Source organism: Mustela lutreola, chromosome 9 (assembly GCF_030435805.1).
Source record: "Mustela lutreola isolate mMusLut2 chromosome 9, mMusLut2.pri, whole genome shotgun sequence".
Classification (NCBI taxonomy): Eukaryota; Metazoa; Chordata; class Mammalia; order Carnivora; family Mustelidae; genus Mustela; species Mustela lutreola.
The window spans coordinates 138,840,074-138,853,084 of record NC_081298.1 but is presented as its reverse complement, the minus strand read 5'-3'; the positions used below and the strand labels follow the sequence as shown (position 1 = coordinate 138,853,084).

At 48.4% G+C, this 13,011-nt stretch overlaps 1 protein-coding gene across 5 annotated transcripts in view; it reads left to right on the top strand.

Moving 5' to 3' along the window:
* Nucleotides 1-10,780: 10,780 nt before the first annotated feature.
* Nucleotides 10,781-13,011, top strand: part of ATP6V1C2 (ATPase H+ transporting V1 subunit C2) — a 53,377-nt gene continuing 51,146 nt past the window's right edge. For all 5 annotated transcript variants that reach the window (XM_059132641.1, XM_059132638.1, XM_059132639.1 and 2 more), the window contains exons 1-2: nucleotides 10,781-10,872; nucleotides 12,040-12,193. In XM_059132641.1, the coding sequence (XP_058988624.1) occupies nucleotides 12,065-12,193 (129 nt within the window). In that variant the 5' untranslated portion in view covers nucleotides 10,781-10,872; nucleotides 12,040-12,064. The remainder of the gene's footprint in view (nucleotides 10,873-12,039; nucleotides 12,194-13,011) is intronic.

Here is a 13,011-nt window from a genome sequence, read left to right as displayed (position 1 = left end):
GTCGGTGTGAACTACTTCACTTAGTGCACAGGTTCAGCCGACTGCCATAGAGAGGGGACCAGGGGCACAGAGATGGTTCAGACAAAGAGGACATGGGTCATCCCCAGAGCTGACCACAGCAAGGTTCCGGGCAAGGCTTGCCACTCCAGCCACCTACACAGTGGCTTGCTCCCCAAAAATGCTGGCTGTGCAGGGTTGAGGTCAAGGTGGAGGTCAAGTGTTAAGAGACTGGCATTCCTGACCTCTGAAGTTACTGGGAGCAGCGAGGGGCTTACGCTCACGGCTTCGGCAAGGTTTATCCACAGTTTATGAATCAAGGATACGTTATTCACAGCAATGAACAGTATATGTTTCTTGAATAATCAAATATCTGATTGGTATCCTTATTAAATGTAATATTTTTCAAGGTAATTTTGAGAATCCACTTATTAAACCAACATTTCCCGGCAACCTGCTTTGTTCCAGGCGCTGTGCGGGGTGTTGGCGACACAGGGAAGAGTGAGGTGTGATTCGTGGCCTCCGCTGGCTCACAGCCCAGTCGTGGGGACACCTTGTTGGGTCATCAAGACCAAGGACCACAGCCTCACGCACTGCATGCCGTGCAGAGAGGGATGGGAGACATCAGGAGGTGTAGATCCAGACAAGGACCTGGAAGGGTGTCACAGGCGGGTCATGCTTGAGCGGACTTGTTTGTTTTTAGGCGACCTTTTTTAAGTACATGGTCTTTGCAGGTGCTTTCCTTTTTTAAGTAGCTTTACTGAAATATAATTCACATTCCATATGCTTTTCAGTATGTTCATAGATCGTGCTGTCATTACCTCAACTGGTTTACCTTTTTGTGACCCCAGAAAGAAACTCCACATCCATGAAGAGTCCCATTCCATTTTTCCCCGAACCCTTCCCTCTCCTCTTCTCCCCTGCCCTCCCCCAACTCTAGGCAACTACTCATCTACTTTCTGCCTCAGTGACTGGACTATTCTAGATATTTTATATAAAGGAATCTTATAATAACACGGTCTTTTGTGACGAGCCTGTCACCTAGCCCCTTCACCTAGCACCATGTTTGCAAGGATCGTCCACGGTAAAGCCTGCGTCAACACCCCATTCCTTGTCATGGCTGAGTAAGAGTCCCCTGGATGGACATAGCAAGGGCTCTTTACCTCTTTGCTGGCTGATGAGCATTTGGGTGGTTTCCAGTCTTCGGCTATTGTGAATAATACTGTTATTAACACATGAGTCCAGGTTTTCGTGTGGACATTGTCTTCATTTCTTTGGTATGTACCTAGGAGTGGAATTGCTGAGCCATCTGGTCACTGGATAACATTTAAGGAATTGCCGAATTGTTTTCCAAAGTGGCTGCACCATTTTGTATTCCTGCCAGCCGTGTATGAGGGTTCCAACATGCCCACGTCTTTGTCAACACTTGCCTTGCCTTCTGTCCCCTTCCCCTTTCTTCCTTTTTTTTTTTTTTAAATAATAGCCATCTTAGTATGTATGAAGTGGTGTCTCATAGTGTTTTTTTAAATTTCTTTAAAGACGGATGATATTTGAGTACATTTTCATATGCTTACTGGCCTTCTATATATCATCTTTGGAGACTGTCTATTCAGATCCATTGCCCATTTTTAACTGAGTTGTCTTTCTATTATTCAGTTCATCAGAGTTCTTTATAAATTCTAGATACAAGTTCCTCATCGGGCATATGATTTGCAAATATCTTCTGCCCTTCTGTGGGTTGTCTTTCCAGTTTCTAACGCAGTCTTTTTGAAGCACAGAAGTTATTTATTTATTTATTTTTGAAGACTTTATTTATTTATTTGACAGACAGAGATCACAGGTAAGCAGACAGGCATGCAGAGAGAGGAGGAAGCAGGCTCCCTGCGGAGCAGAAAGCCCGATGCGGGGCTCGATCCCAGGACCTTGGGATCGTGACCTGAGCCAAAGGCAGAGGCTTAACCCACTGAGCCACCCAGGCGTCCCAGAAGTCATTTATTTTTTATTTTTGTTTTTATTTATTCAATTTTGTTTTCTTTTGCTATTTGTGATCTTGGTGTCACACCTAAGAAAGTTTTCCTCAGCCCAAGATCGCAAAGACTGACTGCTCTGCTTTCTTCTAAGGACTTTATAGCTTCCACTCGTTCACTGAGGTCTGTGATCCATTATGACTTAATCTTTGTAGATGGTGTTGGGCATCTCCTTTGATTGTTTTCCTCTTCTCAGAGAATTACCGAAGTTCTCTGCCGAGGACAGAGCTGGGAGAAGAGAAATTGAACATATGAGGGGAGAGGAGAGTTTGGAAATACTTGTCCAGAAGAGTGGGAGGTAAAATGGAACAGGGAAACAGAGGACATTACTGACTGTATCAAAGGCGCGATGTAGGGTCCCGGTCATGAGTGCCAAGGGAAACTGGAGGGGAGTGTAGAGTCAAGAAATCTGTACAAACAAGCCTACTTATACTAGCCTTTATCTTCCTAGTTACTTCTTCTCTACCTCCTACACCTAGTCCAAACCTCTTTGTCTGATCAATTCACAAATTGATTATTCTATGCCTAAGAGAATAAAAGCTTCCTGCTCTGCTCTGGTCTTCTGGTCTTCGTTGTCTTGTGAAGGCTCCCAGGTAAACATTTAATAAAATTTCTGTGCTTTTCTCCCATGAATCTGTTTTATGCCCTTCTGATTATTGGGTCCAGCCGGAGATTGAACCAGGCTGGAGGAGAATTTTCCTCCCTACACTTTCACTTGACGGGATTCACCAGCCGCGCATCTCAGCCTGACACATTCTCTGTTTCCTTCAAGACCATCAGCGTGGTCCTGTGTTTGCTCCGACTACACATAGCTGCGTGACACAGGCACATCACAGGCCGACAGGTGGGTTTTCCCAGGGCTGGATTTTTCTGGCCATCAAGGAAAGCAAAACAAATAAGGGTCAAGAGAGCTGAAAGGGCGGGCAAAGCGGCAGAATCAGTATATGGCTCGTAAAGTATGAGGAGACGATGGATGTTGGTCCCAGGGGGATGCACAGGGAGGGCACTAGGAAAGTAAGGGGGTGTTTTTTGGGGGGGAAATAATCCATCCCTGGTTACTGAGGTCGCCATCTATGTTGGCTAACTGCCTTTATCTAAAGAAAAAAAGAAAACTTTTCGTATTTCTATGACAAGCAGTAACAGGAAGGCTTGGTTCTTGGTGTTTACATTTCAAAGGGGTGGTTCCTGGAGCCTTAAGGAAGACCTCTCTGGGTTGTAATATCAGCCAGAGGCTTCTGCGGTTTTAAAAAAGATTTATAGACACGTCAAAAGCATACAGGTAGGATTTACAAACATTCTTTTCTCCAGCAGATGTTCTACTAAAAGGAAAGGGAGGCAGGGAAGATGTCGTTCTTTTGGGGCAATAGGGGAAGATCAGTCCCTTTATTTTTGGATGTGGCAGTAGTCAGAGAGCAGACTCCGGGTACCGAGACCACTGAGGGGTCCCAGTCAGTGGTAATATTGAAGGCTAAGACCGCAGGAGTAAAAGACAGCTGGACACCATCACTGAAGGAGAATGGTTCAAAGAAGTAAGAGACCAGGGTATGACCGGAATCATTTCAGTATATGGTGCCATCACCAAGTGTTAAGAGAAAGGATGTGTGGGGAACTAAACTCTTTGAGCTTTGGGGGTCTGTGGAGCACCATATGAAGCGGAAGCAGATGGTATGTCTAAGCTATGCTGTCCAATATGGTGGCCACCCTCCGTGTGTGACTAGTCAAATTTAAATTAATACAAATTAAATAAAAGGTAAAATTCCACTCCTTAGGGTCACTAGCCATAAGTGCCCAATAGACACAAGGCCAGTGTCTGCCACATAGGGAAGGCAGCACAGTTAGAAAATGTTTCCTTTCCACTGGATGCAGCGGAGTTCCACTGGACGAGACAGCAGAGATTCAAATCTGGGGAGAGGTGTTAGGGGGTTGGAGGAAGAAGAACCTGGAAGCGGCAAGAGGGAGCAAGGAGGGTATTTCCCACTGGAGCCCCAGCTCTAGTAGGTGTGGGGGTGAAAAGCAGCCTCCACTTGAGAGAGAGCTGGGAGCAAAATGGCGGCCTCAGGGAAAGCCAGGTTGAGGTCAGCGCCAAAAGGTGAGGGACAGTGAAAGAAGTTGGAACGCCAGGCATGTGCCGTTGAGGGTTGTGAGTTGCCGAGGGCACAGGTACAGGGGCTGAGGGCTTGAGGAGGGATAGGAAGATGGACAGAAGGAGTGAGATGGGAACGATGACCTGGGGACTGCTATGCTTTCCTGTGGTGACTGAGTGAACAGGGATAGATTTATATCGGCCTCGAGGCCCAGAGTGGGGCCAGGCTGTAAGCAGAGGTGGGGAACAGGACCTCTCTCTTCAATGCCACTTCTGGCAGGCCTGTGAAGGGAGATTTTCTTTTTATTTAAATATAATTTAACAATGACAGAAAAGGAACGAGAATAGCGCAAGGAATTTCCATAGATAGACATATGGTGAGACCCTATGTAAAAAGTGAGAAATACATATATCTTTATATGTAATATACACATTATTATTATTATTTTGAACAATTCAAGAGTAATTTGAAGACATTATGTCTCTTTACCTGCCCCCTATTCCAGCTCTGGAACTACCTATTTCTTCCATTTCTCCGTCTCTCCTTGACTATTTAAGATTAAGAGTTGGGTAGAGCAGGACGAGTGGAAGACGGTAGATTTCAGAGCTTGGAACAGGAGGTGGAATGTGTAGCGCATTATCGCATTTTAGTGGCTGCCACCTGGTGGTCTAGATGGCTGTGGATTTTACTATCGCTCAGTACTTTTCTTGAGTTTAAGAATGAATTATTATAGGGGCACCCGGGGGGCTCAGTCACTTAGGCATCTGATTCTTGATTTTGGCTCAGGTCCTGATCTCAGAGTCGTGACATCCAGCCCTGCATCGGGCCCCGTGATCAGCAGGGCATCTGCTTGAGATTCCTTCTTCCCCTCCCCACACGTGTGTGTGCGCACATGCTGTCTCTCTGTCTCTTTCTTTTTAAAAGATAAATACAATCTTTTAAAAAATGACTTGTTTATTATTAAAAAAGTTGAAAACACAAAGATCAAACAAAGGAAAAGACACACCTATCATGCCACTTTCTAGCAATAACCTCTTCTAACATCTTGATTTATATCCTTTTAAGAGGGATATAGACACATGTATTGTTACATTTACATATTATTTCTTACACAGTTGGAATCTTAACAATGTCACTTAATATTCCTCTAAAACATTTTCTTTCTTTTTTTTTTTAAAGATTTTATTTATTTGTCAGAGAGAGAGCACAAGCAAGGGGAGTGGCAGGCAGAGGGAGAAGCAGGCTCCCCACTGAGCAAGGAGCCCCCACATGGGACTTGATCCCAGGATCCTGGAATCATGCCCTGAGCTGAAAGCAGCTGCTTAAATAACTGAGCCACCCAGGCATCCCTCCTCTAAAACATTTTCAGTGGCAGCATGATTATACCATTATTAGTTTGCCCAACTCCCCTTTGTTGGTCATGTATGGTGTCTCTAATTTTCAGTCTCATAAATATAATGAAATGACTGTGGATGTCACCAATGTTTAACATACAGAGCCGCTATTCACACACAGAAGTCTATCTTCATGACCTTGTCAAACCATGTAAAATTTCTAAAACAGAGTCAATTTAAGAAGAGCAAAAAAATTCTCACTTAGCCTCCCCTGATTCTCCAAGAAGTCTCGGCATTTAAGCTTCTTGCTTTAGGTGATCCAAAAATATCCCCTGAGCAGGTACTCAACACCAAGAACGTGACAGTGAGTAGGGCAGAAACCTCTGATCTAGAGTAAAAACACAAGCACACTGGGGTTGGGCACATTGGAATATTTGCACACATCCTCTCTTCCATTTTTTTTTAAAGATTTTATTTATTTGAGAGAGAGAGAGAGACAGAAAGAGAGCATGAGCTGGGGGGAGAAGCAGATGGGGAGGGAGAAGCAGACTCTCAACTAAGCAGGGAGCCCAATGTGGGACTCGGTCCCAGGACCCTGGGATCACAACCTGAGCTGAAGGCAGATGCCCAACTGACTGAGCCACCGAGGTGCCCATCTCTTTCCATTTTTATCATAATTCTCTAAGTAGACCTCAAAGTCCCCATTTTCCAGGCAAGGAAAGTGGAGTCCAAGGAGTTTGGGTATGTGGCAAGTCAATAAACACCAGAAATGGGACGGGAGGTCAAGTTAATAAATGCCAGAAACGGGACAGGAGGTCAGATCCTCTTCGTTCCAAAGCCAGAACCCAAAGCCCCGTGTGGCTCTTCTCTACAGCTTCTCCCCGAGGCACTTGCTGTGCTCTCCTTTGTCCAGGGCTAAGTACATCAAAGACACGTTTGAAGTGACTGAACGTGTGAGTGACAAATGAGCCCCAGCCAGGGCGGAATCAGTGTCTTCCAAAAGAACCCTCTGAGGGGGAGAAAGGCACCTGGAACAGAGAGACAAAGGGAGGAAAAGAAGCCAAGAGTACCCAAGGAAGCTCATTCTCCAAGCACACCTGGACCGGGTACTTAATAGGGGCGGGGCACTGTGCCGTATCAAGGAATCCGCAGAAAAATCGTAGAAAACAGGTACATTTTACATTCTCTTTTAGAGCCCCCCAAAAGTCAAGTCACTTGTTCAGTTTCACTTGGTGAATGAATATAAGAGCCAGGACGGGAGTCATGGATGGAGGGCTGCTAACTCGTTCTTTGGACAGGGCAGTGGAGAGGAGCTTAGATCTGATTGAGCAATATGCACACGGAGGTAGAAGAATGAAGTCCAAGTTCCAGGTCTACCATTAACTGCGCTCCCGATTCGATCACTTAATCTCCTCGGGCTGCTTTTTCATCTGTGAAACAAGGACCAGGGCATTCTTGATCATTTACACCTCATTTTATGCATCTCCCGTCCTGCTCCCGGGTCTGTGTTCATACCTTAGTGAGCTAGGACACCTTAAAATTCTGTTGACCACACTCGCTTTCCTCAATCACTAGATTGAAAACGGATTTATTTTTGCGCCCCCTCCCCCACCCCCCCACTGCCTTGCAGATACTGAAAAAACAAAACAAAACAAAACAAAACAAAACCAACAACCACTCCTTAAATGAGCCTTCTCCTTAACTTGATCAAAAAAATCACGAGACTTTACGGCCTTGGTTTGTCCAACCAGAGGAGAAGCCATCGTGATAGTTGTCCTTAAATCACAAGGGTATTGGCTGAATGGGAAAACATAGATCAAGGGACTTCAGGCTCATGGAGAAAGATGCTGGCATCACGGCGGCATTATTACAATGGCGCACGGTTGGGGTATAAAACTTTTCTACAGAGCATCCAAGAGAAGGAAGTGAAGGGAATGCTGACAAGCTCGCCGCAGCTTCCAAGTACTGTCTTGGAAGCCTCCAACGCTATTCTCTCTCACCTGCAAGACAAGCCTAAAAGATGGGCTTGATTGTCCCCCGTTTTCAGATGGGAACCCCGCGGCTCAGCAAGGCGAAGCAGCTCAGCCAATCGCCTGATACCAAAGCCTACTCTGTTTCTCCAACACCCTGCTGACTCAGCGGACAACGCCACTTATACTCATCTCCCCCGGCGATCTGTCCTTATAGAGAAACTTCCCTGGGTTCTTCTCAGAAAAGCCTTGAAAAATGTACTTGAGCCACTGACAGGTGGAATTCTGTGTCTGTGCTAAGTGAAAGGTGCATCCTCTGAGGGTTCTTTCCACGAAGTAACAAAGAGATTCAAAGGGCACTATCTGGGAGAGGCCGGAGAACAGCAGACCAAGTAGGCCAGCCTGGTCCTTCTGGTTCCCAAACTTGACGGGACTGTTCCGTCTTGCACAGACTCCAGCTGGCTCCATACATAACCAGTGCCAACTGCAGAAACATTTCTGGACTCTGCAGTCAAAGCCAAATTCATAGTAAGCTGGAGATGATTCCAGGCCGATAGCATTTCCTTCCTCACCTTCAGTCCCAGGAAGAGGTAGTATTCTTTATAACCCGGGTCGTGTCTATGAAGCACTTTCCATAACCTGTGGGTATTTTCAAAGCTGTGGTCAGGGCACGTAAACTTTTGGTCATTTAGGTATAGATTTCAGACTTTGGCAGGATGGGAACAATTGGAGGAACTGAACCTGGGTTGTTAAATGCTGCTTCCGGCTGGTATATGAAAAGGAACCACTTCCCTTACAGGGTGGGAATGATGTTTTGTATTCTCCAGATCTACCAATGGACGAGGCTCCATGACTTTGGGTGGATTTCTCATTTCTCTGTGTTAAAGGCTGATTGATTATAGGAAACTTGAAAGAATAACACAAGCCCGTTCCAAACTGATGAGTACAGATGTTGCCTTTGAACACTGCAAATCGAAAGACCCTCGGGGCAAGACAGTGCTGTTTTCATCTCCCTCTCTCTCCCTAGGTGGTTTTTTTTTTTTTTCCCCCTTTTCTTTAAGATGTAAGTTGTCCAACAAGATCTCTTTATTTGCCTTTGAAATCAAATGTACCTGATTCCGGTTCTGAGCTGTAGGAAATTGCTGATGACTTTGGATTATCCTTCACTGATGAGATAGGCTTGATAATTTATTGATCTTGAAAAAACAGGCAACAGAAGGATGCCAAACCTTATGAATAGTTTCTAATCTCAGTCCTGCCCCAAAGCCTAAGTCTGTGTATGTATATATGAATATGTATTAAAAAGTAACAAAGAGAGTTATTAACTGTGGTTATTTTCAGACTGTGGAAATACAGGTGATTTTTTGACTTTCTCCTTTACACTTTTCTGTGTTTTCCAAATTCTCTATAGGCAGCATAGAATTACATTTATAAGCAGAAAAATGTTAGTTGGAAACAGCCAAGTTACCTCTACAGCAGTAGCCACCAACGATCACACATTCCAACAGGTAACAAGAAGCTCATGATGTACAATAATCAGAAAGATTTTAGATTCAGAGTGGGAAGATTTTTTTTTAAGATTTTTTTATTTATTTGTCAGAGAGAGAGAGAGAGAGCGTGAACACAGGCAGACAGAATGGCAGGCAGAGGCAGAGGGAGAAGCAGACTCCCTGCTGAGCAAGGAGCCTGATGTGGGACTCCATCCCAGGACGCTGGGATCATGACCTGAGCCGAAGGCAGCCGCTTAACCAACTGAGCCACCCAGGCATCCCCAGAGTGAGAAGATTTTAAGTAAGACAAGGAACAATGTAGGTCCTCAATAACTTCTAAATCGGATAGCCAGATGTTATTTTGTGTCGAACTCTTCTTTTATTTCATGGAACAAGTGTGTTAGAGGAAGCCATATTTATGGAAAGAATGGTGCCAGAAGCAAAGTTGGGGACACTTCTAAATGTGTTGCCCAACATCTGAGAAGCCAGGGCGATGGCTCAGTATATTGAAGAAAAATGTTGTCTGAAATGGAAAGCACTCATTCTCCCACAGGCTGGCTGAGAGCAGGACAAAGGACCCTTGGATCCCACGTCATTCCCCAGAGACACGACACCCAGCCATTTGTGTAACTTCTGGGGGCATTCCTATCCTCTTTTGTAATTGAGTTTGTGCCCAGCTCTACAGTTCCATTTTGCCTAGCTGGAAAGAAATGTCATTATTGGGTCAAGTACAAGATTGGAGACCCTGGGTTGAAGGTCCAAGAGGGCCACTCCTTCTCTGGAATTACCATTTTTACCTCCCTGTACACACCAAGTTTCCTCATCCCTTGGTTTCAGGTGTCCTCCCTCAGGAAGATGTTGCAAGGACTGACTAATAATGCACACGAGTGTCCCAATACCGATGAGGCACCGTGCAGGTGCTGGGAGTTCCAAACTGCTAATTCCGAACCCACAACAGGATTGTGGTGTGACATGTGACCTTTACAAGCCTCCTGTCTGGGCTGCGTCTGAGCCTTCTCATCCCAGCATCTAGAGTTCCGCCTGACCTTTCCTTCCAAAGATCCGAAAGCATTCTGGGCAGTAGGTTGATAGTCTCACTAGTTTTATCTAGTAAGGGGAATCTCATTTCTCAAGGAATTCTTCAACACCCTCCACCAAAGATAATCCTGAGATTTTTATCTTTCCCAGAAAGCACTGAAAACATTGTCCACAGGGAAGGATATGCTCGCGCTTCCTCCTCTTACTCCAGAGAAAATGAATTCTTAGAGCTTTTCTGTTTTCAACATTCCCAGGTTAATTTCTGCGGGTTCGTCCTCTTTTTTCAAAGAGGACGGATCGCACACCGCGGTAGTGAGACCCTGCCTTTTAAATCCCTCCTACATCCAGGGCCGTTTCGCATTGGGGTAAGGTGAGGTGGGCGCGTGGGACCGGGAGTTTCCTTGGCGACCCGGGCACGCTCACGCCCACACGGACAGGAAGGCTTGGTCCTCTGCCCAGGTGCATTCCAAAAACATAGGTGGACCTGTTGCGCTTCTTCCCACAGATCAGTGCTCTCGCCCAAAGATTCCCGAGCCCCCGTGCCGGGTCACCGCCGGGTGGGGGTGGAGAGCGAGGCGGTGGCCGCGGGGGCCGGGCGTCCCCGGCCCGAGGACTTCGCCTCGCCCGCCCCTCTCGGTCGTGCTGGCCCCGTGCACTCTGCAACGTTGTGGGCTGGAGACCCGCCCCGCCCGATGGTCCTCAGAATCCCGCCGGGACCCACCTCCCCACCCCGCCGCGGGCGCACCCGGGGCTCGCGGGCGGCCACAGCCCGGCCCCGTATGCAAATACCCGAGGGGCGGGCGGGGGCCGCCTCCCCGCTGCGGATAAAAGCCCGGGGCGGGGCGCCGCGCCGAAGCCGCTGCCTCCCGGGAGCCGGCCGAGCGTTCCGTCCCCGCGCCTGCCTGCTGCACGCCCGCGGCCGCCGGCGCCCGGTAAGGACGCGCAGCGGGGTGGGGGACGCGGGGCCACCCGAGCCGCCCCGCAGGCCCGGCTCCCCGGCTCGCCTCTGCCTACGTGCGCTGTCCCCGGCCGCGTTTTCTCCGTGGGGACCAGGGAACCCGCACCTCCGCGGCGCCCTCCCGGGGCCGGGCAGGTGGCATCCCCGCAGCTTCTGCGCGTGCGGCCGGTTTGTCGCGAGGCCATCAGCAGGCGAGACCCAGAGGAGCTGCGTTGGCAGTGCGCGGGGTCAGGAGGGACCAAGGGGGTCTCGGCGTGGAGGGAGGTGGGGGGCAACCAGAGAGCTTCCAGGACGGGTCTCTGACCTGTTTTTGCCTGTTTGCCCCGGAGCCCTCGGTGGCGCCTTGCGAGGCGCTGGGACGGGAGGAGCGGGCCGAGGGGAGAGCGGTGCGGCCGCGTGCACGTTTGAATGAGCAGAATTAATCGCCTTTGCAAGCTGCAGGCACTGGACAGAAACTGCCAGGCCCCGCACGTAACGCACCTCCGCAGAGTGGACGCCTGTTCTTAGGGAAAAACAACTTCAGTAGTTCCCCCACCACCTTACCCCCCCTTCTTATTTGGGAAAAAGAGGAGTTTTTCTGAAGTGTTTTTAAAGCTAGCACCATTCTCAAGGTTGCTCAGTTAAGATCTGGGGTTTGTCCGAGCTGTTGTGAAATTCCCTCCTTGTCTCATTCCCACCTTTACCCCATCCTTCTCTGAGTCCCGGAAAGTACAACGTGGAGAGGAGGAAAGTATTTTAGAGGGCCCCACGCAGGGGCTCGCTGTGCAGGCCCTCCCCCGTTTGCATTATGGTGTGAGAAGGGGGGAAACCGAGGAAGGGGTAGCCACCTTTCCCCATCTCTTCTCCCCGTCCCTGTCCCCCAACCCTTAAAAACCAGTCAGAACCACCCTAGGGATGGAGCCCTGAGGGCTTTCAGAGTTGCGATAAGGAACTGCATGTTGCTTTGTGCCTATGGTGTCCTTGGAACTGGAGAATCTAATTTGGAAGGTCGAAGGGGCAAAGTATGGGAAAGAATGGGAAACTGGTAAACGCAAGACATCCCGGAGAGGATGAATTCTGGTGGAAGGGAGTGCTGAAGGAATAGAAATATTTGACGCTTGTCTCCTCCTGTTTCTGTGTGTGTTGCTGTGGTTCTGGTCAGTACCTGCGTAAAAGAAGGCTGAAGCATGTCGGAGTTTTGGTTAATTTCTGCCCCTGGCGACCAGGAAAATTTACAAGCTCTGGAGAGGATGAACACCGTAACTGCCAAGTCCAACCTGTCTTATAACACCAAATTCTCGATTCCTGACTTCAAGGTAAAATTCCTGGACCGGAGGAAGGAGGTGGTGGGTTAGGGGTGGGTGGCTTCTGGGAAGTCAAGGAGACATCACAGGGCAAAGACAGTGACGCTGATCCTCAACCTGGGGCTGAAGATGAACCGGGCACGTCAGTGGTCTGGATGGGACTTCATGCCACCGTCCGAAGTTGGTTGTGGTGTGTGTGGACTTCCAGACCCAGGAGGAAAGGAGCAGGAAGAGATGGGTGTGGTGGGGAGGACCGCCAGTACAGTTTAAACGTGCAGGCTTGGAGAGCTTCCGCCTTGGTAGTGCTCCCGCCCTGGAGCAGGGAGGGAAGCTTCAGGATCCTTCTGGTTCTGGTGGGGAGGCAGGAAGGGAATTTAATGATCGGTGGGCAGACGGCAGAGAGATGTGACAGCACAGAGACGGGAGGCAGGAGACTCTCAGGGCTCTTGCAGTGGAGAACAAAGTTAGAATGAAACAAACAGGAAAGAGGAGCAAGGCGAGCACAGTCCTTTTGCTTCAGAAGAGTGGAATTGTTGCCGTGCTTCCCAAGACTGTACGTTTCCAAAAGGAAGGCGCTTGAGGCATTTCTCGATGACACCTGTGCAAATGTGCTGTGGCTGCTGGAGGGATGGCCCCAACTGACCAGGGGCAGCTCTTCTCGAAAACTGCCATATAATCTTTCAGACCGCAGTCTGCCCTCTGCGCTGGGAGCTGCACCGTCAGCACCATAGACATTGGGGATGCCGCTGTATTTGCTGGTGTTTACTGAGCACTATGGTTGGGGCCCAGCCACTTTAAACACATCGTCTGGAATCTTCCAATCCCAGGGA